Source organism: Bradysia coprophila, unplaced genomic scaffold (assembly GCF_014529535.1).
Source record: "Bradysia coprophila strain Holo2 unplaced genomic scaffold, BU_Bcop_v1 contig_358, whole genome shotgun sequence".
NCBI classification, from domain to species: Eukaryota; Metazoa; Arthropoda; class Insecta; order Diptera; family Sciaridae; genus Bradysia; species Bradysia coprophila.
This window is the reverse complement of record NW_023503616.1, coordinates 567,465-595,382: the sequence shown is the minus strand read 5'-3', so window position 1 is coordinate 595,382 and position 27,918 is coordinate 567,465. Positions and strand designations below refer to the sequence as shown.

Here is a 27,918-nt window from a genome sequence, read left to right as displayed (position 1 = left end):
AAATATTTTGCAATTGACATTAGACGATACCTATCTTGTTTTCCAAGAGAGATTTTCTTGGATTCATTTTCCTGTTGTACGATCAGTTGGAGAGTGAATAAATATAATTCAATTTAAAATAAGATTTTGTGTGAGTGAACGATCGATTTATCAATTCTTGTGGATTGTTCAGGGATATTCTAATACTAAAGGTGAGTATCTTACATCTATCAAACTTGATCCGCTTAAGCTATTTCAATCGAGAAAAAAATAATTCGGACCGTGATCAGATATGGAAAAGACATTGTTTGTTTTACTTTTCTTCCCTTAAAATCTGCAATAAATCAGTAGAGAAAAATGTGAAGCCTGGTGATTGAAAAGTCTCATAACTAGAACCTTGTGATACAAAAAGATATATTTTTTGCTTAGTAATAGCATTAAAATGCAAAATTAATAATGTTACGTAAAGAGCAGAAAACAGAATTCATTTCTCGACCAATTAAATTTTAATTAACGTGGTTTTGAATAGATATAGTTCAAAGAATAAATTGTTCAAAAAAATCATTATGGTTTCATGTTTCGTAATAATGCGGACTATCATACTCCGTCTATGTTAATATCAATGTCTGTCCAATCAGGTAGATGATTGTTGTTGGTTGTTCTATGAAAAGGTATCATTCAAGTAATACCTTCACAGAATGCTCATTATCATAAGAAATCGGCGTGATAGTTCATGGAATTTTATCTCTGATCTGATAAAAATACCGGCTGGATGACGTCAATTGCGATAACTTTAACGTTTTCCATTTAATGTTTGAAATGTCTAATAATCACTGATCCAATTAGCTGGAACATGGTTTTAAAGTAAGCTGAAAATGTTTGATGGGAATACCCATCTCGACGCATGGGACACGCTTCACAGGCATACAAAAAATGCGGAGCCTTTATTCATATAATTTTCGACAAAAAATGCAATTCTAGTCATTATAAAGCGCTAATGGTTTTATAAGTACGCAGATTGTAGTGAATCATGTGAATATATACAAAAACAAATCCACTTCCAAGTAATATAATTCGGCATTTAATTTTGATACGTGCGAAATATCAGCAACATACACACGGATCAGACGAAGTAAAACATATAAAAAACAACCGAAAAAGCCAAATTAAAGAATGCATAAGTTCTGATGCATCTTCCCGAATTAGTTTTCAACAAAAATTTGTTTCGCTTGAGGATGAGTGTGATGTAATAAAACAAAAATGATGATTACAAACAGAGAACTGGCTTCGTTATTTTGTTCTGAAAATATTTTTTTTTTCAGAGAAGTTAATTGCAATAAAAATTCGACTTTTTTCATTTATCTTCTTGACGATTAATGGTATATTTCAAATATTGGGACAAATGATGCAAGTGGTGCCACTTTTGTGAAATTTGTTGATACGGCCTGAATGCCTGAATCCCATCGGCTTGTACCATTTTTGTCATGGATGTCCATTTTCGTTGTATATTTTTACTTTCATCGTAATTATGAATTACCAGTTTGTAATGAGAGCTAATTTTTAACTGCAAAGTTATGTTTCTGTGTGTGTCCTTTAGATCATCAGAATACGTTTAGAAGTTGATTAAATTACAAAAGACTAGACATAAAAAAGTGCCAGTTTCTGGTATGAAAAAATGGACACAGAAATTCATTCACAATTTTATAGTTACTTGTCTACGTTGAGGAACTGACCTTACAGTTTTAACTAACTCTTAGAAAATTAAACCTTTCTAATTTACCTTCTTTAGACAGATTATTGATCTGACAGAATGACTACAAATATTTTAAGCTTACCATGGACCAATTGCTTCGTTGGTATCATAGGTTTTATAGCAAACAGAAATATAAAACTTCTCTTAACGAGGAACATCCTGCATTCGTATTTTAAGTATAAGTATAAATATGTAGAAATACTTGCTGTGTATAAACAACCGATGTGATAGTAGTGATACTTTTTGTAACGTTTTTCAAACACTGCCAAATTTTCGGTTCATTAGTAGCTGCAATTGTTACTGTAATTTGATTTTTTCATTTAATTATCTAATGCAATGCAGCAAAATACCGACTGCAATTGAACTATGATTGTGAGATCTTTGAAGACTACATACAACTGCAACACATTACGTGTATATGTAGCAAATATGACATGTAATTGGATTGAGCGAGGTTTAGTTGGCTTAGTCGACTAAACAGTATCAACAAATTTTGAATCACTTTGAGACTATGACAAGTATCATCACTGTCAATAAACTCTGGTAGATAATTCCCATGTTTTGTTAAATATATAGTCGTTCCTTATATCAGTAAACATGGACTGGAAAATTCTGAACTCATCAAGCTAATGAAACAGATTAATTTCCAAATCAGGTGAACTTTCGATAAGTGTTCGTCTAGCAGACGATTTCTCAAACGAAGCCATTATGTCTATCAATACTTTTGCTATACACCGACGACAGTAGCAAATATTGACCAAATTGAAATTATTTAATGGTTTTAACCTCCACTTCAAAATTAGACGATTTTACAAATGTAGAGGCAGTTTGAGTATGCCACTGTAACGGTAACCATATTTTTGGTTACAAAAATACATTTATAGTGCAAAACAAAATGCGTGTCCAGACTTTAATATGGAATAATTGAATATAAAGGCATGTGACTTTAGTTGGAATAAAATTTGAATCGTACGGTGTTGGTTGGAAAAATTTATTGATCCCAGTGAATAAGAGCTGCTCAGGCCAGTTTCATGAGCAACAACTGTTCTATCAAAATATCAATTATAATGAAAGTGTAGAGATCCATACACTTTACAATTTATGCTCCCAAAGTTCTATTTCCGTGTTTTATTCAATTAACTACCAATTTATTGTGTGTGCAACATCCATCTTTAATTCACCACATAATATGTTTTAAGCTCAGGCAACAAGAAAATAAGTAAAATTAAATCAGTGGCGTTGTAACAGTGAATTTTTCATTCATTATATTGGTTCGATGTCATCAATTTCATTTATTGTGACGAACGGAATTGGTATCGATATAAATGTGTTAGTTATACTGTTCGCCAGTCAATTGAAGTGAACTCCATAAATAACTCGTTTTACTGTGCTAAAAACTGTCCAAGATTGGGTCGAATAGGGATTACACAAAGCTCCATATTAAATGGAGATGGACAATTCGAACAAAGAACTACCAAATTCGAGACCAAATTGGGTAAGTTGTTTGTGTCGTGTGATTTCATAATCGCATTCGTTCCATAGTTTAATTTGATGTTTAACAACATTCAATGTATACTCATGCCAGCTAGTTCAATTTACGAACAGAACACTGGTTCTGGCATTCTGATATTTACGCATTCAATGAGATAGTAAATAAAATATGGACAGCAAATGGGATGGGATAAGCATCAGGTGAAGTCATCTTTCTTTTCGAAGTATTACGTTCTTCTGTAATATAAGTATTTATAAGAACTCTAAACTAAACTAAACTAAGAAATTCCAGTTTTTTTTGCGACCGGTGAGTCTCAAATCTTTAGAAATTACTTAGAAATACAACTTTCACGTTTTTCTCAGATATTTTTAGACGCCATCTGCACGATTATATCTGTTACTTCCAAGGTTACTTCTTTTGTTTCGAGTATCGGTTAGAGTTTGATACAATAGGAATTGGTACATACTCAGTCAAGTTGTGAGTCATGATTGCAACAGTTTGAATGTGTGAGTGAGTACATATCCGATTGTGAATGTTTATGAAACGTGTGGAGTTAAAGCTCAACCGACATATTGAAATAATTTTTACATGAGGATTCTCTACGAGCTCACACATTCAAACAAAAGGGCATTTCTGTGCAGTTGAAAACCTTAAACATTGAATTTTGACCACAGTCAACTAAGCAACAGACTACCTACTTCATTATTAGCCAATAGTGTAGCTTTTTCGTTCGATTTTAAGTGTTATCAGACTGTTTATTCAGAACAGATGGACTTATGTCAACCGTTCGATCGTTCTAGGATGAAAAAAGTCAGTATCTCTTTCATGTGCCTCATCAATTACATTTCGAAGTGACTATTCGCAGTCATCTGCAAATAGTCAATATTGTGACTGTTGGTCACATGTACAAATTGTAAAACTAGGGATTGATCATCCTTTTACCAACTGTATCATTACGGATTGTTGATCCCTTTGACAAACTGTGACATTAGAAAGTGCTGCTCCCTATAACAAACGGTAACATTACAGATTGTCGCTCCCTTTTACAAACTGTAACATTACAGTTTGTCGCTCCTTTTTAAAAACTGTAACATTAGAGAATGTCGCTTCACTTTATAAACTCTAACACAGAGTGTTGATTACTTTTACAAACTGTGATATAGCAGAGCGTTGCTCCCTATAACAAACGGTAGCATTACAGAGTGTGTATCCATTTTACAAACTGTGAAATTACAGACTGTTGATCCATTTTACAAACTGAAACATTATAGTGTTGACCCCTTTCGCAAGCTGTGACATTACAAAGTGTTGATCCCTTTACAAACTGTGACATTACAAAGTGATATTCCCTTTTATAAACTGTAACATTACAGGGTGCAGATACCTTTTACAAACTTTGACATAACAGTGTGTTGCTCCTATTTACAAACTGTAACATTGCAGACTGTTGATCCCTTTTGCAATCTTTAAAATTACACACTGTTGATCCCTTTTACAAACTGTGACATTGCAGACTATATTTCCTTTTTACAAACTGTGACATTACAGATTTTTGCTGCCTATTACAAACTGCGATTGTACAGACTCTTGCGCCCCTTTACAAAACTTTAATCACAAATTCTAAAAACAGTCAATATTAATGCTATTCGCAGACTATTGTTAACAATTAAGGCACAATTAGTCTGCGAATAGCATTAATACTGACTATTGGCAGTCAACTGTGAATAGTATCAATATTGACTATTGGCAGTTGACTGCGAATAGCATGTGCCATTACTTTTTTCTTCATACAATTTTTCAAGCCATGAAAACACTTTGAAACCAAATTTTCGTAGAATGTACACTCATGGAATTTTGAAAACCGACACATTTTCTGTTTCGTGGTTTACTGGTTTTTTGTGAATTTTGCATGTATTTATATGAAGAAATCAGAAACTCAAGTAAAACACAGAAACAGAAAATGTGTCGGTTTTCAAAATTCCGTGTGTGTAGTATGGGATTACAATGACTCAAAATTATTATGAAACTTTTCAATTTGAATCTAAAAATACTCATTAGGAATGTTATCGTATATTCATGATAAGAGATATTTCGATTGATTTCCATTTTTAGACACATTATCTTAAAGACAACGATTTTTGGCATGAACTATGATTTATTGGGACCGCGATGTCATGTCGTAAAGAGTGAAAATTATACTGCATTTGCAATATCTTCCCAATCAGGACATTAAATATTTATACTATCAACTCATTATAAAGATAAATACGTCCGTGTGACTGTGACAATGCAAAAGTAGAATTCATTTTTTTTTCTCGAGTTTGACCAATCATAATGTTATATCTTTGTATACAATAGAGCTATAAAAACAGTCTCAATTTTTAATAATAATCGATGCGAAATCTATGACTAAAACATAAACTAGTGAATGGTCAGAAATAAAAACGGTTCTTTCGCGTTATATAAAGTTACAGTTGTTGGGATCCGATGCCGTGTTATTTGAAAGGAATTTCAAGGCTATGAAATGATTCGGGTTTTTTTTTCTGCACGGCGGTTTTGGTCCCTTGTATTTTCACAATGCCTACAAATTCGCTGACTTGTATACCTAAACAAAACATAATATGTTATTGTAGGTATTTATTATGCCATAAAGTTGTTGCAAAAATGTGCTGTGTATGGCATGACGTAATCTCTGGAAATATATATATTTTCGACGTCGAAGGAAGCGTAAACGTGGTGGGTTGTACATATGAAAATTATATTATTTTCGGCTGTAATTATATTTAATTAAATTACATTACGCATCTGCTGATAGAATTGGGCCAGTTTAATTGGTTTGACAGAAGGAAAAAAGGTGCACGGATCGTTAATTCAACATATTCGTGCAAGTGTCTGCAGTCTGCATTAAATTCAAATGTCTATCTAACATAAGAATAATAGCATAGCATCGGAATCTATCAGTGCAGGGTTAAGCTTATATAAACTGCAATCATATGGACATATAACGATTAAATCTGGTACTTCTTTTGTTCGAATTATCACAAAGTGTTCAATATCTAATCGTTTACTTCTTTAAAGAGACAGCGGTCATCGTTCATTCATATAACATATGACCAAACGCACAGTACAACAAAAATAAGTAATTAAGTCTTGCTTCGAACAAAAGCTCCAAAAGATACACATCAGGATACCCATGAAATTTAGGATCCAAAAATTAGGTACGGTTAGTGTATAACTATGTTCTCTGCGCCTTAAAAATTCGTTAATTAATTTAGATGAATCAAACGTAAAAAACGAAAGATAATATCAGTGTGAAAATGAATGAATTGAATAAAGGGCTATGTAGGTAAATGTTTCTTTATAACACACAGAAAAAAGCTGTCCATTGCACCGCACCCTATACAAAAAAATCTTTTTTAATAAACATTGAAAGTCATGTAATTATAGGAAGTTGGTGTTTCTTAAATTTCACCTGATATTGTCATCATTTTTTCATATTATAGGATAGGATTGATCTTAGGCTCTAAAACTGCACTAAATAGTTTAATCCGGCACTGGTAATCTACCCATAGATATTCTATAATAATAAGAAAAATATTCAAAGCCAGAACAATGTTTAAAAGTGATTGATGCAAATTTTCCCGAAACTTATGAACGTATGAGTCTTCATAATACATACCACGTGCAGGGACCACAGTTTCATGTATTTGCGAATTGAATGCCTGACTTTAACACAAATAATTTTTTTTGAAATCGATACATCTTTTCCGACAACAAAAAAAAAGTTTAAAGTTCTTGCGAATTTTTTCAACTAATACTTTAACCCAAAAATAGTGCGTCTAAGTGTCGATGAGACCACATCATGTCTTATACAATAAACATGTGGAGAAGACACAGGGTGAATTTAATTTGTAGGACTGTTACGTAATGGGATTCTATTTTCTCTGAGTTATCAGTATAATTGTGAATCCATACGAAGAAATAAGGTTTTCTCCTTTTAATAGGGCTTGTTTGTATCCACACCTAGATGTAGCACTCTACTCTTTTTAATTTCGTAAAAGTATTACCTGAGTAGAGTAATAGTGTCCAGTAAAATTCAAATAAATCGTTTCAAGTGCCATGTATAGGCCACACAATATCTAGAATGTATTCGCAATTTGAAATCGAAAATCGAAATTTTAAGAAAACATTTTCTTTTTTCATTATAAATGTGAATCACTCTAATGCACCCTGTGTAATGAAAGCACCAATTCCCATCAATATAGTACAAATTTCAATAGGAATGCCAAAATATTGTGTCAGATTTTTTTTTAACATACACAAAAATAAGAATGAAAAAAGGAACATTCAGAATTGATCTTTCCAAATTCGATATATTGGTAACACGAAAGAAATCTTCACAACCATTTTTATACCTGTTGCATTATATTAGTAGAGAAATGTGTCGAGAAATGTTCATGTATGTTATACACATCGACAATAATGAAATGTTTAAAGTACTTTTTTTTTGTTGCCGCGTAAAATTTATGAACTTCAAAAATAGATTTCTTTGTGCATTTTATTAAAAAAAAATTGAGAAAAAAATCTAAAATTAAAGTTTTTTCTGGGAAGTATGTGTGGTTCCCTACTATCATCCCTTCAACGTAATAAGATTAATATTCATGCGACAAATGGAAACTTACCTATGATGGCTTGTGTTTGGCATTAACATAGAAAAGTATACTCTGTCTGTAATCCGTATTCTGTGACGGTTGCTGACTGTTGTCACGCAAAATTTTCATACATTCCATCTGAGAGAAATTATTGAAAGTAATTGATTGCTTACCGAAACTCTCTGCTATGTTTGTACAATGTACATAGTAGAAAACACTCATATACTGCTAATAGTAATAAATTCAGTGCTATGTTCAAACGATAAAAGCAAAATTGCAGACGAAAAAAAATTATTGTATAAATCGACTATCTCATTAAATTCGATCACACAATCAATCAATCATTCTCTAAAATGTTAAATGCAAAAATTGAAGATATAATCAGATCGCAAACAAGTAGCAAATGATCAGCAACAAAATCCAATATCGAACCATTTACTACTTTTTATGTGTGTTTTGCTGGTGTATGTGTCTGCATTTTTTTTCTTCTCGTAAAAAATTTAAAATCGTTAAATAATAAACCGCTCACTTATGAATCGGACTATACCTCTAACTTTAAGACAGTGTGTATAAGTGGGGAATCTTTTAAATACAGACGTTTCTGTTATATTAAGTTTAGTCCTTAAACACTTACCAAGAAAGTCAGATAGCTAAAGATATTATGATTGTGACATACAACGAGTTCTGATTAAAATAAAGTTTTTTTTATTTTCTTATTTGTTTACGTGAAACAGTTGCATTTTGCTTGCCGATTTTTTTTTCTCGCATTTTCTCCTGCGAGTGTGGCAATATAGTTTCAAAATTTTAAGAATTCGTGCCATAAAAAATAGGAATTCATTGGAAAAATTGTATAAATTTGAATTTTTTTTCGGTTATTTAAGATACGTCTTGTTGAAATTATAGTAGAGAAGTAATGTGATAGATAACAGTGTGACATCAAACAATAATTTGGTTTTATTACTTATGGGATATTTTCGTGTTTTATGAAAACGAAGCACAATCAACGTGTATACGTTTTACTGAGAAAACTGAATATTTTTTTTGTTGTAAGGTAGCATCCTAAAGTGAAAAGAAAACCGTGCGAAATATTTTGAAAATGTCGGTTATAAAGTAACGAGACTCTTTGGTTAGTTATAAGTGCATGGTCAATTAAACAGATCAAAGAATTTCAAGTGACAATTTCAACTGCGAAAACTATTGAACAATTTTGAATTGTGTGGTCCCATTACTGAGTCATTTCGGATTAAAATTCTTCCTTGAACAAATGTAAGTACGACGATCTTTTCACTTCTTTCACTTTTAAATGCAGAAATTTTAGTTGAAACCAATTCAAAATTATTGGTGTGAATTAATAATTTTTGCAAAAATATAAAACAAATTCTCAACGAACATAAAATGGAAATTTTTTCTGAGATTCTTGCGATTGTTCGAGTGCTACATTTGATATTTTTACATTTTAAATAAAATGCTTTTTACTACGGGCACGATCGATTATCAAATGTAAACTCCGTGCTAACGGAAAAATTTCGACGCGATGAAGGTGCCGATTCTTATATTTAATTCTAAGGTCACCATAGAATTCACGTTTTTTATTGCACGAATTAAAAATCCACGTGTATTGCACTCGTTACCAGTAGTTTTCCAAGCCGATAATATCATTTCACCAAGCACAATTTTGTCATTGGAAGTCTATACCATATTACTTTACCTTCTACTTGCTATGTGCATCGCAATTGACACTGTCTGTAAAAAAAAAAATTGTGGAAAAATTTTAAATTTTAATCTTTTTTACCGAAGAAATGATCAAATACACCGGCCCATCAATTACGTAATAATGGAATGAATATTACTAATAACTAACATTATTCACTTCCATACTTATCAGTAATTCCTATTACCACACGAATTTATCATTAGTGACGCAATGCATCTAGGCACTACTAAAATTTATGAATTTTTTGTATCATTTTTCCATAAATCAATTTTGTGAAAATATTGTCAAAGGAAGATAGATTACAGTTGAAAAGTGGAAAGAAATAGATTTACAATAGATTTCAATAAGAGGCCAATATGTCACCTATAAATATCTTGAAACACTTCAAGGATAGTCCTTGGGATTGACTTAGAATCCTTCAGAAATTGAACGTTGTACAGATTTTTCGTCGCGATATTACAATTTATTCAATCAATTGAGGTCTCTTTAACTTAATTTTAATACAGCTCAGACTCAAAGAATGGGGTCTATAGTAAAAATAAAATAAATTTTTGAACCAGTTTTGTGCATGACTCACTGGACAAGAGAAGTCTGTGGTTCGGTGTAAATTTATTTCTCAGCATAATACCGAAATTTATCACATTAAAAAGAGAAACGATAACAAAGTTAAAAAAGAACACGCTACTTTTCATATACTTATATACTTTGGAAGTAGACAGGCCTCCTAATAAATAAAGTTGTTTTATTATCTGAGGTTATTCTATTTGACCGGGGACTTGTTATTTTCGCATGTATATAACTATTCTGATATTCATACAATTACTACAGTACAATAACTGGCTGCATGTGTACATTTTTAAATATTACACATATTTCGTCGGCTATCTAATCCTTATCTCATCAGCAATTTGCTGAGTGTTATCGCTTTATGATAACACAGAAATAGAAATAACTTCGTAAATATTTGTGCTGCTACACATAACGTATATATCTCTTGGTTGTTTCATTCATAAATTTTCGTTTAAAAGTACGCATTGTTTGTTTGTCAAAAATATTAAGCCGTTTCAAAAAGATAAACAGAATTCGTTTTATTGATATAGTAATACGAAATGCTTCTTCGAAAAATGGAAGTGGACGATTATGCAATGCTATCTGCTTTATGCTATGGAACGAAAAATTCTTGTTAGAATTAAACGAACAGTAACAAAAGGTTATCTATTCGTAATCGCGACACTCACTTTACTTGGAGATGAAATTAGTCACAATATTCGTTCTAAGCTCTGTTTTATCAAACATTTATTGTACACATAAAAATTGGACGCTACATTATTGCTGCAAAAGGTCATTCCGAGTATCATTTGCAAGTAGCTGTTATGGGTAAAATGGACAATTTTTTCCAGTCCAAAGTTTCTTCGATTTCGCATAGATAGAATTATTTTGGTTTTGATAGATATGAGATTAGGTTTAATAATGATGCATCGTAACTCGATAAGTTAAAGCACCTGGGGCTGAAGCCTCGGATACTATTACAGTAATCTACTATTACAAATGGAGATGATTCATTATCTGATGACATTTTCGGATACTGTTGCTTTAACTAGTAGGATGAAAACTCTTGCCCTGATAAGAAACTTCTCACTCGTTGAAATGTCCGAACAACCAAGAAATCTACTACTACCCCCGAAGGTTTCAAAAGAATCTCACTTCATTGAATAAGTGTCATGTTGTCATATAGAAGAAACCGGACCATCATCACGATTAAAATATGTCTGCCTTCTCCATTTCGAGATTATGTATATTATACCTACACGTTTGAAGCTCTCAGTAGTAACACAACTCCCCATCCCTTGTTAGTGTTGCGTTTTCTTTACACACAAAAGTTTCCTTTATGATGAAATCTTCTTTTCTAACGAACTTTCGAAAAGTGCATGTCCAGTTGTCCTATTATTATATGCACAATACTCTTTTAAGTTCAAATCAGCTGGATTTTCATCTAAAATAATTCTCAAAATCTTCGATTCATACACGTCATGAGTTTGTAACACACATAAAATGTGCTCACAAACGAAATATAATAGGAAGTCATATACGCAATAAATTTGCCATCTGAATCCAATTAAAGTGGATTTTGCAGACAGTTTTATTAGAATTTATCAATTCAATTGATACGTTTAAATACGCTTGAATTGACTGACTTAAAAAAGTTATTTTTGGAAAAATCTTAGAAAAAAATAAAATAAAAATAAAATAAAATTTGTGGCTTTACTTTATAGATATAAAAGATCGTCACTAATGTGTTGTTTTATTTTGATTTTATATTTTCTGGTGCGTTGAAAAATTAAATGTTCATGTACCTTTGTTGCGGATATATGAATATTCTGAGAAAAATAAGACGTAGGATCCGATAGACGCCAGGAAATAGGTATTTAGACAAATGAAAACAAGAAGAAAAAAAAAAATCTTTCAAAGAAAATGGTGAGCAAATTTTTTACGATTAATGTAAAATTAACCTTTCATTGATGCTATTTGTCTAATAATAAATTTGGTAAATGTATTTCTGGCTGATCAACATTGTGGCATTCTGTTAATGACAGTGTAACATTTTCAATTAGTATTTTCAAAATGCTTATGAATAATCTTTGATGATCAGAATGTGATCCGGAAGCTGATTTTAAACACAAAAAAGTCTTGCTATATCGTTGTTTTTCATGTCATGTTTTACATGTAACATGACATCAGTAATGGAACATAGATTTCTTGTCAAAAGAATTGCATATCAAACGGACAATGTCCATTGGACATCTTTGACCAGACCTGACCTGTACCCTGGATATAGTAATAGTAGTTAAAATAGATAATACTTGACAGGTTACCTGAAAAATATGTAAGAAAGTTACCTGAAATCTGACCTGAAGGTTTGAATGGAACTAGGGTTAAAGGCTGGTCAGGTTGTTTTTCTAAACTTGCCTAAATTGACCTAAACTTTCACACTCAAACTCGTCTTATTCAGAGCTTTAGTTCATTAGATTGTACCTATCTTACACAGTTTTCCGTCCATATTACCTTCTACTTAAATCGACCAATCGATTCAGATATTCACCATTTTCCAAGATCTCCGCTCTGGCATCGAGTATGAAACCAATACGAATTTTACTAAACGCTATCATCGGTATCTCTGTGAAGATACTTTCTTTTTTGTGTAAAATAAAGTCGTGAAAATAGCTCGAAAAATTGCAATTACATTTTCGTTCCATATTTCGTTAATGAAAAATGTTTAGATAGAAAAAAAAATCATTTGCAATCAACTTCATAGTTGAAAAAGAATATAATTGCACTATTCCCACTATAATTAAACCTTCGCACACAAAAGTATACTCATTGCAATTGCAGTATTATTGCATCGTATTTAAACCATTAACATATCCCATACCAACAACAGAAAAACCGGCTAAGTCATAAATATATACGCTCAATGTGTACAACGCGTTATACATATATCCATGATGCATTTATCGCGCAATTTACAATATTTTTATATGCACCCATAATTAATTACTCAATTTATTAAAAAAAAAAGTTTATATTGCTTGTATCAACCGCATCGAGCACACCATTTATACAGAAGATACATATCAACATTCAACCGTACAACATGTGTGTAAATTTTCAAGAAAATATTCGCGCTAAGTTGCTTATAAAGCGCAACACAATCGAGACTACACTCCTGAGCTCAGTGGTACCATACTGTCTGTTGAAGTTAAAGACATTCTATTTTCGTTTCGATTGAGTGTAAAATCGTTTGAAGTATGGTTTTAATCGTCAGACCGTTTTTTTTTATAGTTTTGTTATAATTTTATATATGCTTTAAGTGGTGTGTATACTAATTAACTTATCTTGACGGGCAACATTATAAACTTTATTACAGATAATTTGATATTCAGAATGCTTTTCAATGTATGTATTACAGTATATAAATCGTACGTACGCATTAAAGGTATATAGAAAAATTGTAAAATTGTGTGAACTGAATTTTTAAAGTCAAGTTAAATGTTCTTTAAAGAGATTTGAGCATCGTAATATGATCGCGTAAATCTTATTTTATGTTGTAATCGAGTTTTTATAGTCACCAACGTAAGTGTGTACAATTTTTATGTAGTGTTACGCTGTAAAAGTTTATGATCTATATTACGCTAATAGATACGATCTTGGCTACAGTTTCGGTTAGTTTATATTTGAAGGACCAAATTCACAAATCTTTTTTTTTCGTACGTGTTGAATAGAGATTTAGTAATTCTATTGAGATTCTGGGACCTATAAAAAGAAGTGAGTAGAAATCAATTTTAAGTGACATTTCATTACGGGAGGCATCTTTCAATTTTAATTCATTTATCAATTAAGCAAGTGAGCAAGCATTACTTTATGTAATGATTTTGCTTCTCTATCGAATGACACTATTTTTACCATAATTGACGAAAAAGTTGTCTTCCGGCAAAGCTTTCGCGTATAAAACTGATCGTATGCAGGGTCTTTCATTGGGAAACTCATTTACTGAAACTACTTAAAATTACCGAAATTTACCAAAAAATTAATGAATTTACCAAAATTTACCGAAAATTCTCAAAAATAGACCTTTCTACCGTCACATAAAATGATATTGCATCATCACTTTTGTCAATAAAATATAAAAATTATTATCTCAATATTAAGGGAGACAACAGCCATAAAGTTGCATCATCCTAACATATTTACACTTACCAAACTACCTGCTAACGAATGACAATCCCCTGTTGTGCAACGATGAACAGCTTAAGAAATACAGATAACATTAATAAATGCTTGAATATGGGTGCTGCATGAAATTATAGTGTCGGTATAAATGTTCCAAATCCTTTATACCTCGTAAACACTTCAACCTATTAAATTGATAGCTGATAGATGAACATGATAAAACGACATAGACATCTTTGACAAGGTTTCGTATAATTAATAATTAACTCTATCTCATGAGCTAAAAGAACCGTATTTATCTGAAATTCTTACCTAATATCATCGTACAAATTATGTACAAATAACGCCGGTCGTCTTTTGGCGACATTATTTGTTTAGCATACAATAACATCATTATTCGTATTATAATGTTGTCAATAAATTGTAAAAGATCAATAGCTTTGTTTTAAAATTAAATTGATTGTTTGGTATAAGTGGCTTGCGTTGAATATGGTATGATTTTATAGAGGTGACGCACGGTAATAGTAAACTTTATAATATCTAAATTGGCTTCAATTTTAATTGTCTTATTTGTTTCCTAATAAGATTCAAAACAGAAGCGAGAATATATGTCCTCGAATGAAGAAAGATTTACGCGCTATGGAAATGAAATCAGTAACAGGAACTATTTGGCATTATGTGTTCAGTTCAGGTTTTTACCATACATCGTGCATTCTATTCATAGCCGTTCATATAACTGAAGCTGAATTAAATTGAGTCTAGAACGGGAAAAGAATTCCGAATTCGTCAGACAGAAAAAAAGGTTAATATTCGAAGAGATAAGGATTTTTTAGTTCCGTTTATTTGCGTATTACTTATCAGTGTTACTATACTATCATCAACTACGCGTCAATAAAACTGTAACAGATGCGTCGCAAACCTATTAATGCCTTTACAAGTTACTGCACGTGTCCATCGTGTGAGTCCAATCTATAAAATTTCGATAAACAAAAAATCAATTCAATCACTTGATAGACTGTTGTGCAATAGCAATTATTGACTCTTAAGGGACAGACATCTCCTTACGTAAGATGATAAAAAAAAAACAATAATGGAAAAAGCTTTCCCTCGCTTAATTCACTGCATAAACACTTTAGTTGATATGGTCGGCAGTTTGTCATTTCCGCAATTTTGATATGTATAGAAAGCCAATACTTTAGTTTCTGATGGTGCTGTTGATACACATCAGATAATTTATTTCAGATGAAAAGTGAAATAAATGTGATTTTTTGACATTTCATTATTTTATAGAAAAAATCGACGCGGTTTTGAATAATTTATTGCAAATGGAACTGTAAATAAGTTTAATAAAATAAATTTACAAAAAGACACAACAACACGTAAACTTGTTAATCCAGTTTTGCATAGATCGACTGCAGATCGATCGATAACGTTGATAATATAATGACTTTTAAGCAATATAGCCACACACATGGAGTGTTTATATTGATTTAATCAAAGATTAAAATTAAAGTGTGTAATAGTTTATGGCCGCACTCATCTGCATATATTACCACTTATGACTACAAGATAATTTAAAATCTTATCCGTTAACACACGCTTCCGTGCTTCAAATGTAATTATTGTTATACATATAATATTGAATTTCAAACGAAAATGCCGCTTTATTATTGAAGTGCATTGGAAAACAATAATTTAGAACTTCCTTTTAATTCAATTTAAATTTTAGCTTAATGTTTGTAATGGACAGCAGTTTTTCACTTCATTTTGATCTTTGATTTATTGGTTTGTTGTCTGATGAATTCATCTATGTAGTAAACGATAGAGGAAACGGAGTATTCTTCTATTCAGTGGAATTGAATGGAATCGCTATACGGTATGAAATGGCTCCAAAAATGTTATAATATTAACGTCATATAATGTTATATTAATCTGAAGCCGACGCATCCTTCCGACGACGTCATTATATGCCAATTAACTATCTTGCACATCATTCACTTACGACCAACTTTCCAGTTCAAATCAACGTTTCAGAAACGGCTAGTTATCTGTTATCAACGACTATGAAATCAACAAACGATAAGCTGTGACTAGTACCCATAAAGCAATATCTATGCATGTTTAAACAAATGAAGTAAAGGATTATGTATCAAACACTAGGTAAACAAAAGAGAAAACAGATTTAGTCGTTATGCTCCGATACGATACAATGTAGCTTAGTTTGAGCATCAGCCCGGCAAGTTGAATATTGTGGGTTCGGTCCCCACCCGCGAACCAAATTTTTCTTTTCTTTAATTTCATTCCAATACGGTTTACGATTTCTGATAATTATTGTACAACGTCTGCGAAAGGTTGAAAATTTTGAGCGATTTATCATCAAAAATATGAATCAGAATAATTTGAAATGTTTGAAAATTCTTCTTTTTCGACCGGCTTAACAGACATCTTGTATAATATTGTAATTCGATCACTCATAACACTTCAATATTTTAATCCAATTATTTTCTTTAATTTACAGATGTGTTCCCGAAATCTGGCGATCTCGGTGGCACTAATTTTAGTATTGCTACCATTGTTCAATTCCCTGCCACATCACAGTTTAGCGAAACGGAGCACATTCTTTGAAATTGAATGCAAAGGCGTATTTAACAAATCAATATTTTATCGGTTAGATAGGATATGCGAGGATTGCTATCAGTTGTTTAGAGAACCAGAAATACATCAAGGTTGCAAGTAAGTAAATTTTATTAAAATGTAAAATTAGCAGACACTAAAACCATGCGGCTAAAACTGTTAACACATAATAAACATTTGACTAATGGTTTTTTTGCTGCGAAAGAAAGAAAAAAATAATTTCGCAATTAGTTTTTCGTCTGCTTCTGGAAGTGTGAAATTATGGTCAGATAATATGATAGCCTAGCTACATATATATATCAAAATATATAACTGTTTCCTGTGTGAAGCTGGCAAATTTCCATCTATTCGGATAAATGGTGATATTCGCATAAATTTTCTCAACAAAACATTTCACAAGCGGGTCCACGGAGAGAGAGGACTTTGATTTTCGTCAAAAAAAATAATTGCAAAATTACAAAAAACACTTTCAGATAGATTAACTTTGAAAGCGTGATAATAACTGTCGACATTAAATATATCAACAATTTTTAGTGTCGTGTCGTCATTTAGATCATTAAGATTTAGAAATGTCATAAATGTTAAAACATAGTCGAAGACACACGTACGATTTAATTTATTTTGTTGCGACTTTAGTTGTTTGCCAAAAATTTTTCTACACTTACGAGTGTTACTTACACAACGAAACATAATTCTTATGGCATGGTCGCATCATAAAGCTATAGGTGAAAAGTGTTAACATGATGTGAGTGATGTTAGGTCAAGTAGTTCTCGAAAGTTTTCGATATATTTTTTGTTTTCGACACTACTTTGGAAAATGGTTGTTTTATTTAGATTTATTAGATTTTTAGATTTCGGCTGACACCCTTACACTTGCTAAAGCTTGCTAAAAGCGTTTTCACATGCATTAGGAAAAATATTACATCACTAAGGAGAAAACTTGACATTTTCAGTAAAGTCTTATGATCTGAAAACGTAATTTTTCTTGCGGTGATTTGTTTCAGATGAAATTTTCCTCAGCAACAAAACTTTCCAAAAAGCAATTATCATTTTCTTGTGCTTTGTCATTACAAATCACACTGGAAAAATTTCCACAAGTTAATAGAAAACAGCAAGCAAACCAATTCCTGACATTTTTCCATGTAAAACAATTATAATGGAAAATGACTCTTTTCCGCCTTCTTCTCGTAAAAACAATTAAACGATCCCTTCGTTGCCTGTGATATAAATACCGGTATAAACATTTCACAATAAATATTTTTCTCTTAACGGAGGCACGTCGTCATAATGTTCTATCTGAATGGATTTTTCCAACACATCAATTAAACAATTTGCAGCATTGATTGGCAGTAATTAGTCTTTGCATGAACGTTAATATATTAGCTGATAATTTATGTGCAACTTAATATATGAATTAACACTTCGCTATTATTAAAGTTGTAATAAAAAAGCTGAGTCACTGAGTTTGAACATATCGAACTTGGAATTTATTTTGTATTGTGCACCATTTTCTTCCACAACTTAATACGAATTTACTATGAGTGTGAACAGAAATAATTATTAAATTTCAATTTTTTCAGGAGACGATGTTTTACTACCGAATTCTTCAAAGGGTGTTTAGATTCATTACAATTAACAGATGAAATCGAAGAAATTAAAAGCTACATTAAACAAGTAAACGGAGGTCAACCTCCTGTTTTAAAACACTGAACGAAATGGGATATTAATCATTTTCGTATAACAATCCCATGAAAATATACTTTGTAAAAACAAACACAAAGAACAGGCAACTCTATTTATTTTTTAATTTATTTAACACAGAAAAGAGCTTTAAATCAAAATTATTTTTATAATAAAAATTATGTTTAATATTGTAAAAATAAATCAAAAACAATTAAATGTTATTAATGGTTATGTGAGAGCAATTTAAAATTAAATTTAAAAAAAAAAACATTTTACTAAGTTTACGATGAATTTATGTATCGTTTCGTAACATTGAATCGTTGAGAAGAAGTGTGTAATAAAAACAACATCATCGAAAGTATTAAAACAAAATTGAAATGATCTAAACACTCTAAACGACGACAAGCCGTTCATCGATATTTTGGTTTCATCCATTTTAATTCCATCCGATATAACAATCGATTGGAATTCTATCACAGATAGAGCTGGGCGCATTATTTCATTTTGTGTTTTTAAAGTTTTTTTTGCTTTGTTTATGGTACGTTTAATTTGAGTTTTTTTTTAATTTTTTTATTTTAGATTTTAGATTTAATTTAAGGTTTTGATTCTTTTGATTTTTACTTTTTTGAAAAGTTTTGTTCGTTTTTACATTTTTGAAGAAACATTTGATTTTTAACTTCGAAAATGGAAACCAATCATTCGATTTTGTAAAAGTGTTTACTCGAGCCAGCTGATCTGTATTCCTACACATTCTTAGTTACATGCTTATTTTATGGTACAACACATATAATTGGTATATCATCACTTAACTAGAAATGTATATGAAAACATATCAACTGGTTTGCTCAGCTGAAGTAAACTTTGACACAAAAATGACTTTTTTTGGGTCCCGATTTTTAACGCTTGGGAGATCAATTTCAATGGAATCAATAACGTCATTTCTAATACAAAACTGACGACATATTTCCATAAATATTGATCTTCCAGCTGTAATACCCACGAGGCGATAACTTTTTACTATCGACATCTTTTTGACCGATTTTTGGACTGTACATTTTGCAAACAATTTTTGACATCAGTCTTTTGAATACATTAAAAACTACCGTCACTCAACCGTTCTAATCAAAAACAATTTTCTATGCTTTTTTTACAGGGCAAAGTGTTTTGGTACCGAATTTTTCACTGGATGTGTTGAAGCACTATTGCTGCAAGAAGAAATCGAAAAATTTGAAAAATGGCGTGAAATGTTGGGAAAACGAAAATAAATTAATCCTAGCAACGTCTAAATCAGCTGACACCTATCGGAGAGTGTTAATGATGTATAAATAATAAACCATCTTATAATATCAAGATTTTCTAATTTTGATTTTTTTTTTAAATTAATTAAACTCAATGAAGTAAAATATTTTATTAATCATAAAAAAATAGTGGCAACACTCTTTATCTAGTCCTTGGATAATTTTTAAGTTTTTATTAATTTTTCTTTGTTTTAAGTTTACTTGAAGTACATTGTATCGACAAATGAAATTAGTATTTATATTTTGTTTTGTAAAGTTAGTTTTGTTAATTAATTAAAATTAATGAATATAAAGAAAAACAACGGCTGGAACATTAAATTGTCATAAAATAACCAATGAAAATTATAATAAAATATTGTTAACAATAAAATTTATTTTGAAATCAATAATTTAAAAACAAAAACATTTGTAATTCAACATAACACAAAACACACATTCCTTAAACAGCAGTATTTCCATGGAAAACTAAAGAAAAATCAAATCAAATGGAAATAAAACTCAAGTCTGTTCTAAAAAAAATTATGAAAACTGAGAACAGTATACCATCTTAAGTATTTTAATTTAAAAAAAGGAAAACACAAAATATATTTCTGATATTGCAAACAAAAAAAAAATCTTATTTAATTCAATTAACATTTTAAGTTCCTTTTAGTTAAACAATTACCGAAAATGTGTATTTCTAATAACAAAAATATTCTCAACGCAATCAAAGTAATGATTTTTTCACGAAGTATTCAAACTGATCGAACGACACAAATCAATTTTTTTTTTGTTTAAATAAATTTTAGAAATATTTTTCAATTTTTTCTTTCTCTTCTTATTATTTTTACATACATATACCTAACCTGTAAATAACTTTTTATTAATTAAAGAAAAAGAAATAAAAATTTATTTATGAGCATAAACATAATCGCGGTGTTTTATTTAACAACCCCCAGGCCGAATGATGTGTTATCTATCAGCAGTGGAGTTTTTCTTGAAGCTCATGGAACCTATTTTATACACCTGTACCCAGAATATGAAAACTCTCTCTATATTTTAGCACTAAAAGTCGAAATACACACACAAACTTTTCGAACAGCCTTTTAAAGTAGTGAGAAGCATTACATGAAAGTTCAGTTTTTGTTAAAAATTCATATTACCCCTTTTAGAAACGACAGACCCTCTGCGATGTAATCATTAAATACGTAACTGATGTTTTTAAAAATATTGTCAATTAATATTTATTGTTATAAAGATTGTTTTTGCTGGCTCACAATGTAGTCTTTTTTCGCTCTTTTTGAATAAAGAACATATTATTGCCAAGCGATTGGTACAAAATCTGTTACTTCGCTTGTTTTAGCATAAATTGGACGTTAAGAGGAAGTAAGCTAGACCTAGAGGTGTTCATTTATTATTGATGGATGGCCGTTTCAAGGTAAACACTCCAATAAGATGTGTAGAATAATGAAGTAAACTCAATCAACAAAATTAACTAAAATGAATAAAGAGCATACCTTTCACTCAATCAGTAATAACTTAAAATTCCAGCTTGAATACGTGTCGCTCATCACATTATAGTCACCCGATTTTCTATTGTTGCCCTCGTTGTTACCAAAACTGATGTGTATGTGATGTGCCTTGATAATTTCCAAATCAAACTTAGGATGTAGCATAAAAAAATCTATTTTCACGCCGCTATAAGCAAGAAGACATTCAGCTACCTTGTAAATAAGAAACTATACAACCGATACAAAAACTTAAAAAAAAGTTGACAAAGATGAAAGTGACAATCCGTTAGATCGCGCTTAGAAGTAGATGATGAGGGCAATCAAACGACAAGACAAGTCGCCTTCTTTACTGGACACAGCAGTACAATAGTTTATTTTTCACATTTTTACCAGAAAAAACCTACATAGACAGGTATGTAAAGAATGGATAAAGAATTCTCAATCCTGATGGTCAGACGTGTAAATATGCTATTGTATAAAATGTAAATATGCTATTGTCAGGAATGTCAGATCTTTCAGACGGGAAACTATTTGTAAATTAATTTTCCTCTTCCGAAATCAACTGACTTTTGAAGTCGTTGGTTGGCTTGGCCCAGGGCCCAATATTGAGAAATATTTCACTAAGTTTTACTAAAATAAAATTCACCAAATTTAGTAAAATAATTGTCAATATTAAAATGGGCTATCCCGTGGAGTGACCACGGGTGTGACACTATTCACGCTATTCACATATATTTTATGTCGAAGTGTTTGGGGTGGTGTTAACCTTTTAGAAACATTGCACATTGCACGACGACTTTCTGAGGAAGCAGTAAGTAGTCGCCGATTCTTCAAGAACTCGCCATTTCTTCAGGAAATCACTGTTTTTCATCATGTTGGAGAAGGGAATATTCCTTGGACGAAATGTTAAAAAGGCGACAAGAAATGACCACTTCCTGAAGAAAAGGTGAGTTCATGAGGTTCATGAAGAATCGTCGACTATTCACCTCTTCTTCAGGAACTCGCTGTTTCATATGACAAACATGTGACCAAATCATCATTAATTCCGTTATTTATTTCAAAGCTTATGATGCAATAGTAGATGAGTATGTAAATAAGTATACACGTTTTCTAGTGAAACGCTATATTCCGCGACGAATTCTTTTTAATTTTCAGCTTAGAAATACTAGAATCGAATCGGATTTGAAATAAAAATTTTGATGTGCACGGGTGAGACACGAACTCACAACCTTCAACTTACCGAGCATCAGCCCTGAAAAGTATACATGTGTTCGATGTTGAGGCGTGAGAGCCGAAGACGCCGCATATATTTACATAGTCTCTGCTGTAATCTACTTATAAATTTGTAATAGCTACATACTTGTTGGGACGATGGTTTTTATCAATTTCGTGAGTTGTAGCCCGAACGAAGTGCGAAAAATTCTGAAATTTGTGCCGAAGACATGAAGGATAATTTCGTTGCTAATCAGGGATGTAACCAAACGATTACTCACCTAAGAAGTTCAAGCTTTCAGAGAATCATCTCTATGTTAAGATTAAGACCTGTCAAATATATAATTTACATCTCTGTTCCGATTGGTGGCACTTTTAACATGCTAACCTTTTATGCAAAAATATTTCTAGGTCCGGATTGGCTACCAAGAGTCACAATTGCGGCAATGGGTGCCCTATTTGATCATCGAAAATCAGAAATTTTTGAGTGAGGAGAGGATACAGACCAAGGACAACGGTGTGAATGCATAATGTTCTGTGGTACGAATTGGATTTTAAAACACAAATTTTTGTAGTTTTGTATAGATTATATTTTAATTAAATCTACAAAACGCACGATTATAATGAAAATAATTATAAAAATTAAATTGAGAATTTCGAATTCGTTTTAATGGAAAAGAAATTATTGAAGATTTAATTCGATCTTAGAATTGGGAAAAAAAAAATATTTTCAAATTGATGAGACTCAACAAATTGTTTTTACAATTAACAAAATTAAAATGAGTTTTCTTTTACTTTATTTTTTTTTCTCTTGTCTAGTTTTGTGTTAATTTTTAATGCACGTAGAGCTTTTTATTTCATTTCTTCTTCTTCTTCTTTTTAATTATTTGTGGAATTTGTTATTCGCTTTTAATAATGTTGTCTTGTCTTATTGAAGTTAAATTAATGTAAACATTCTTTTCATTTATATCATCAATGAATAACTAAACCGAAGATCTAAATAATTAAAGAAGTTTGAATTGTCCGCGGAAACAATAAATAAAATGTTTTGTCGACTATACTGTTTGACGTAAGACGTAATTATAAATTTTGTTTTGTTTGTTTTCTTTTTAGTAAAATGCCCATTGATTCAATGATTGCTCAGATAAAACGATTTTTTTTATCATTTTTTGTTCTTCATGGAATTTCATTTGCTTTTATTTTATAATTTTTTTGTGTAATTAAAAATTGGTGTTAAAAGCCCTAAAAACCACGCTTTTAGTTACAAATTTGTAATATGATTTTTAATAAATATTTTAAATCTTTTGCTATCAGTTTTTTTCATCTTTTTTAGTTACAGATTGAGAATTACAAGAACGGACAATTTCAATCCAATTTATGTATTATTCATTCCAACTTGTTATATCCACGTTATTGTACAGACACATGATGTGTATATGTGTGTGTAATAATGTAGATATTTCATGTGGACTACATTGGATTCAATAACGTTGAAAATGTTACTTCTGTGTTTTCTCACACTGTAAATTGAATTTAGTTTTCATATAAATTCAACTAAAAACAATTTTTCGTTTTAATATTTTTTCAACTAATGAAATTATTGATCAAGTAATTAATTAGCGTTTTTATATGCGACAGTCATTTTCTTTGTTTTCTTTTATTTTTCATTTTTTTTTCAATATAAGTAAAAATGTTTGAATTGCAGGTTGTTTTCAATTATTTTTTCTTTTCACTTTTTTTAAATATTTGCATTTCATTTACTTTATTCAAAATATCGTTAATTTTTTTCTTCTTTTAATATAATCACTAGCCTTTTTTTGTTTGGTATTGTTTTTTCATAATTATCGTCATTTGATTGCTAATTTATTATTTAACAAAAAATAATAATTTTTTTCAGTAAAATAGGAATAATATATTTGGTAATGTAATATAAAAAGGAATTATATTTCATTCGAGGTAAAAAGACGAAAAATATTTTTTGTTTTCTTTTCTTCTTTTAAAAAATGTCATTTTTAATGTCATTAAATATCATTTAATGTTATACTCGTGAAAATATCACAGATAATTTGCTTTAGTTATGCTGTTAATTAAGTTTAAATCTGATGGGGGGATATGAATTGAATAAACGTCTCTCACTGGTTCGTTCGAATTTACTCTTATACTTTTCTTCTCTTAAACGAACATCGAGCTAACGTTTCTTTTCGATTTAATCAAGAAAATCTATTTAAAACAAAATTTGGAGGATTTACATTCCGTTTGGTTTTTAAAATCATTTTTAACTAAATTCCGTACTTAAAATTTGTTTCTGATATTTTGTTTCACTAAATTCACTGCTACATATATCCATATATGTGCCAAAAATGGTTCTATTTATATGCGCCAATGGAATTCTCTGAGTAACGAATTGGTTCGTTCCTTTATATCGAATACAATCGATAAGACATTTGTATGGCACAGAAATACCTAAAAAACATTTCGTATGAACCACAACCATTTCATTTCCAGTCGAGAGATGGTATGGTTAGAAGGTAAGTGGATACACAGTATAAAAATCAGATTTAAAAGAATCGGAAAAAGTAAAACTGTTGACCACCTTACCGACAGGTTTAATGAGACTGCAATGTAAAAAGAAATTTTGGAAGTTTTCACAAGGCACAAATTTATGTTGTAACTATATACGGCACAGAAATATTTTAGAAGTTGTCGGTGACGCACCAGAAATAATATATGTAGCATAATCCATCGATATAAGACAGGAGTTTTCTTTGAGAAATATTACATTAAAAATGGCAATAATTTCATTTTAATTATATAAATTAATCATCAAATGTTTCGTTAGCAATTGTTCAAACGACTTATAGCAAAACAAAACACGCGTTTTTCATTAGTTCTGCTTTTGTTTTACGATAATTAAAAAAAAGGAACTAGTTTCTTCTTCATCCCAGAAAAAAATTTCCACTTATTGTATTGTCGATTTTGAATGTTTCGTTTTTGCAATATTTTGACAATAAGTTTTTTTTTGGTTCATTTCTAATAAAAAAATGAATTTTTCTTTTGTGAGATTCATTTTGATCATATTACATTAAATCGTGTAATTTATCGAGAAAAATAAATTTAACAAAAAATTAAATCTCGCAACACAATCTTGATTTTGTCTTGATTTTGTGTTAGGTTTCTTCTTTTCAATGACTGCTTTTATATAAATTATTTCGAGTTTTAAAATAATTAATTTTTTTCATTTAAAAATTTCATAGCGCATTTTCGTTATCTTTTTTCAAAAAAAAACTTTTCATTGAAGTTGTTCTTTTAGTTAAAAATAAATATTTTTAGTTTATCACAGACGTTATAGATTTTTTTTAGTAGTGTAGTCAATTTGTTTTGACGGAAAACACGTGTTAATCGTGTTCTTAAGCAATAAAAAGATTTTTTTTTTCAAAAATCTTCATGAAATTTTAATTTTTATTTGTTGTAAGCTTTACTCTAAATTGTACGTGCGTAAAAAAGTATAGATGATTTCAATGGTAATGAGATTTACCATCAAAATTCATTCACTTTTTTAATAAATATTTCCTAACAAAAAATAATAATCAGCGTAATTCGTTCTAAACAAAAAAAAAAATAAGGAAAATTAATAGGAAGTCTGCGATAATTTTAAATATTATTTCCGTTTTCATTTCATTTATTATTTTCACTTAACAATTAATATTTTGAATACTGTAGCAAAAGGTTTTCTATTCATTAAAAAAGAACTCATTTTTTATTTTTGTTTAAAAAAAAGTTTTCTAATTCAATCCATTCGCGTCGGGTGTGTCTACAAAACAAATGTTTCGACATTAAAAATCTTTTATCTGAATTTTTTCGTCTATTTATACTTTTCATTCTTTTTCCTTCTTTTTTCACAATGGAATTCGTTGCATGTTAATCCAGAATGTTATCACCTAAAATTTATTTTCTTTTATCTGAAAATGTTTCTAGTTTTAAATTTTGTATTTTTTTTTGTGTAATCATTCACAAAACATTTTTTGCTTATGTGACATTTTCTTATTTAATTTCATTTAGAAAAACTATAATTCCTGTTTCACCGTCGATATTTATGTTTTTACCGTCGAGTATGCTTAACTAGAATAATAATAATAATCATAAATTGCAATTAATCTTTACAAAGTGTAAAAATTGTTTTTAATTTCTTTTACTTTAACTATTGGTTTTTTGATTTGTTTCTTTTCTCTCACTAAAAAAGTTCTAATTTTTTTATTCTTTCATTCATAGCCGAAGTCTCTTTTCACTTTGTTTCATAAATTAATTTAAACATAATTTGGTGAACATGAAAATATGAATGTGTGGCGAAAAGTCCTCCCTGCTATTGACAGCTAAAAAACTCTACCAAACTCATTATCGAGTTATATTCGAAAAACACGATTTTTTTTTTCGACGACCAATGTCATCCTTGTCACTTCAGTTGAAACCAAAAGACATTGAATTATTCTAGATTCGAACTTCCAAAATGGCTGAAGATCATTTTTACGTTTTGTGGAAAAGCTAGCTATCAATCAAAGGAGAAACGTGAGGCCATGCAGATGAAAATTGGTGTAAATCAAGGTTTTTGAACCAATAAATATGAAACGAGTTTGACTTGAGCTAGGGAAAGAAAATAGAAATCGTCTAAATCACACAAAATTCTGCATGAGATACAGACAATCAGTTTCATTTAAAACATATGACCCAAATTTTCGGAAATCTTGAGTGTGATCATTTTTTGGTAAGGTATATTCGATTCAAGTCGAAGAACTACGTGTCGAAGTTACAAATTTACACCAATTCAAGAATTTCGTTGAAAAATTAACTAACCAATTTGCATTTTATTAAATTTAATTTAAATTATTAAACAAGACACACATCACAGAATCAAAAATGTTTTTCTTCTTTCTTCTTGTATGTAAATATATTATCGGTGGGATGATATAAGATGATTTTCACTTTTTCGTAAAATAATTCTTTTTCCCGACATTTCAAACCAAAAATTCTGAAATGTCTTGTGAGATAATTCGATTTTTGAAATTAAACACGTAGCAATTTCCGCAAAAAGAAAATTCCTAATTTTTAAAATTATTATCTTTCCAATCAATGTCATTTCTTGTTCTTCTTCTTTTTCTTGTGAAAAAGTAAACCTTAGTCGATTCGAAGGATCTATTTTATGCATGAGAGTCAAACATGCTATTTGAAACTAAAAATTAATAGAAAAAAAATGAAAAACTGCTAATCATGCTAACCATTCTAATATTT

At 30.3% G+C, this 27,918-nt stretch overlaps 1 protein-coding gene across 6 annotated transcripts; it reads left to right on the top strand.

Annotated features, from left to right (window-relative positions):
• Window positions 1-15: 15 nt before the first annotated feature.
• On the top strand, window positions 16-20,547 carry LOC119081643 (ion transport peptide). Of its 6 annotated transcripts, none has more exons than XR_005088506.1 (4): window positions 16-191; window positions 16,837-17,051; window positions 18,533-19,173; window positions 19,789-20,547. XR_005088506.1 is itself a non-coding variant. In XM_037190722.1 (3 exons), exons 1-3 carry the CDS (start codon window positions 3,177-3,179, stop codon window positions 19,898-19,900), a joined length of 378 nt encoding a protein of 125 aa, XP_037046617.1. In that variant the 5' UTR covers window positions 2,583-3,176; the 3' UTR covers window positions 19,901-20,547. The 6 variants fall into 6 exon arrangements, 1 of the variants encoding a protein (XP_037046617.1); XR_005088504.1 differs by lacking the exon at window positions 16-191 and adding an exon at window positions 2,528-3,227; XR_005088505.1 differs by lacking the exon at window positions 16-191 and adding an exon at window positions 8,492-9,142.
• The last annotated feature ends 7,371 nt before the right edge of the window (window positions 20,548-27,918 follow it).

Bases quoted from the DNA above. Each gene is read 5' to 3' on its own strand.
- LOC119081643 (XM_037190722.1), top strand. From the start codon at position 3,177: ATGGAGATGGACAATTCGAACAAAGAACTACCAAATTCGAGACCAAAT. The intron at 3,228-16,836 runs GTAAGTTGTTTG...TTTAATTTACAG, and splicing joins CAAATTCGAGACCAAATTGG to ATGTGTTCCCGAAATCTGGC. The intron at 17,052-19,788 runs GTAAGTAAATTT...CTTTTTTTACAG, and splicing joins GAAATACATCAAGGTTGCAA to GGCAAAGTGTTTTGGTACCG.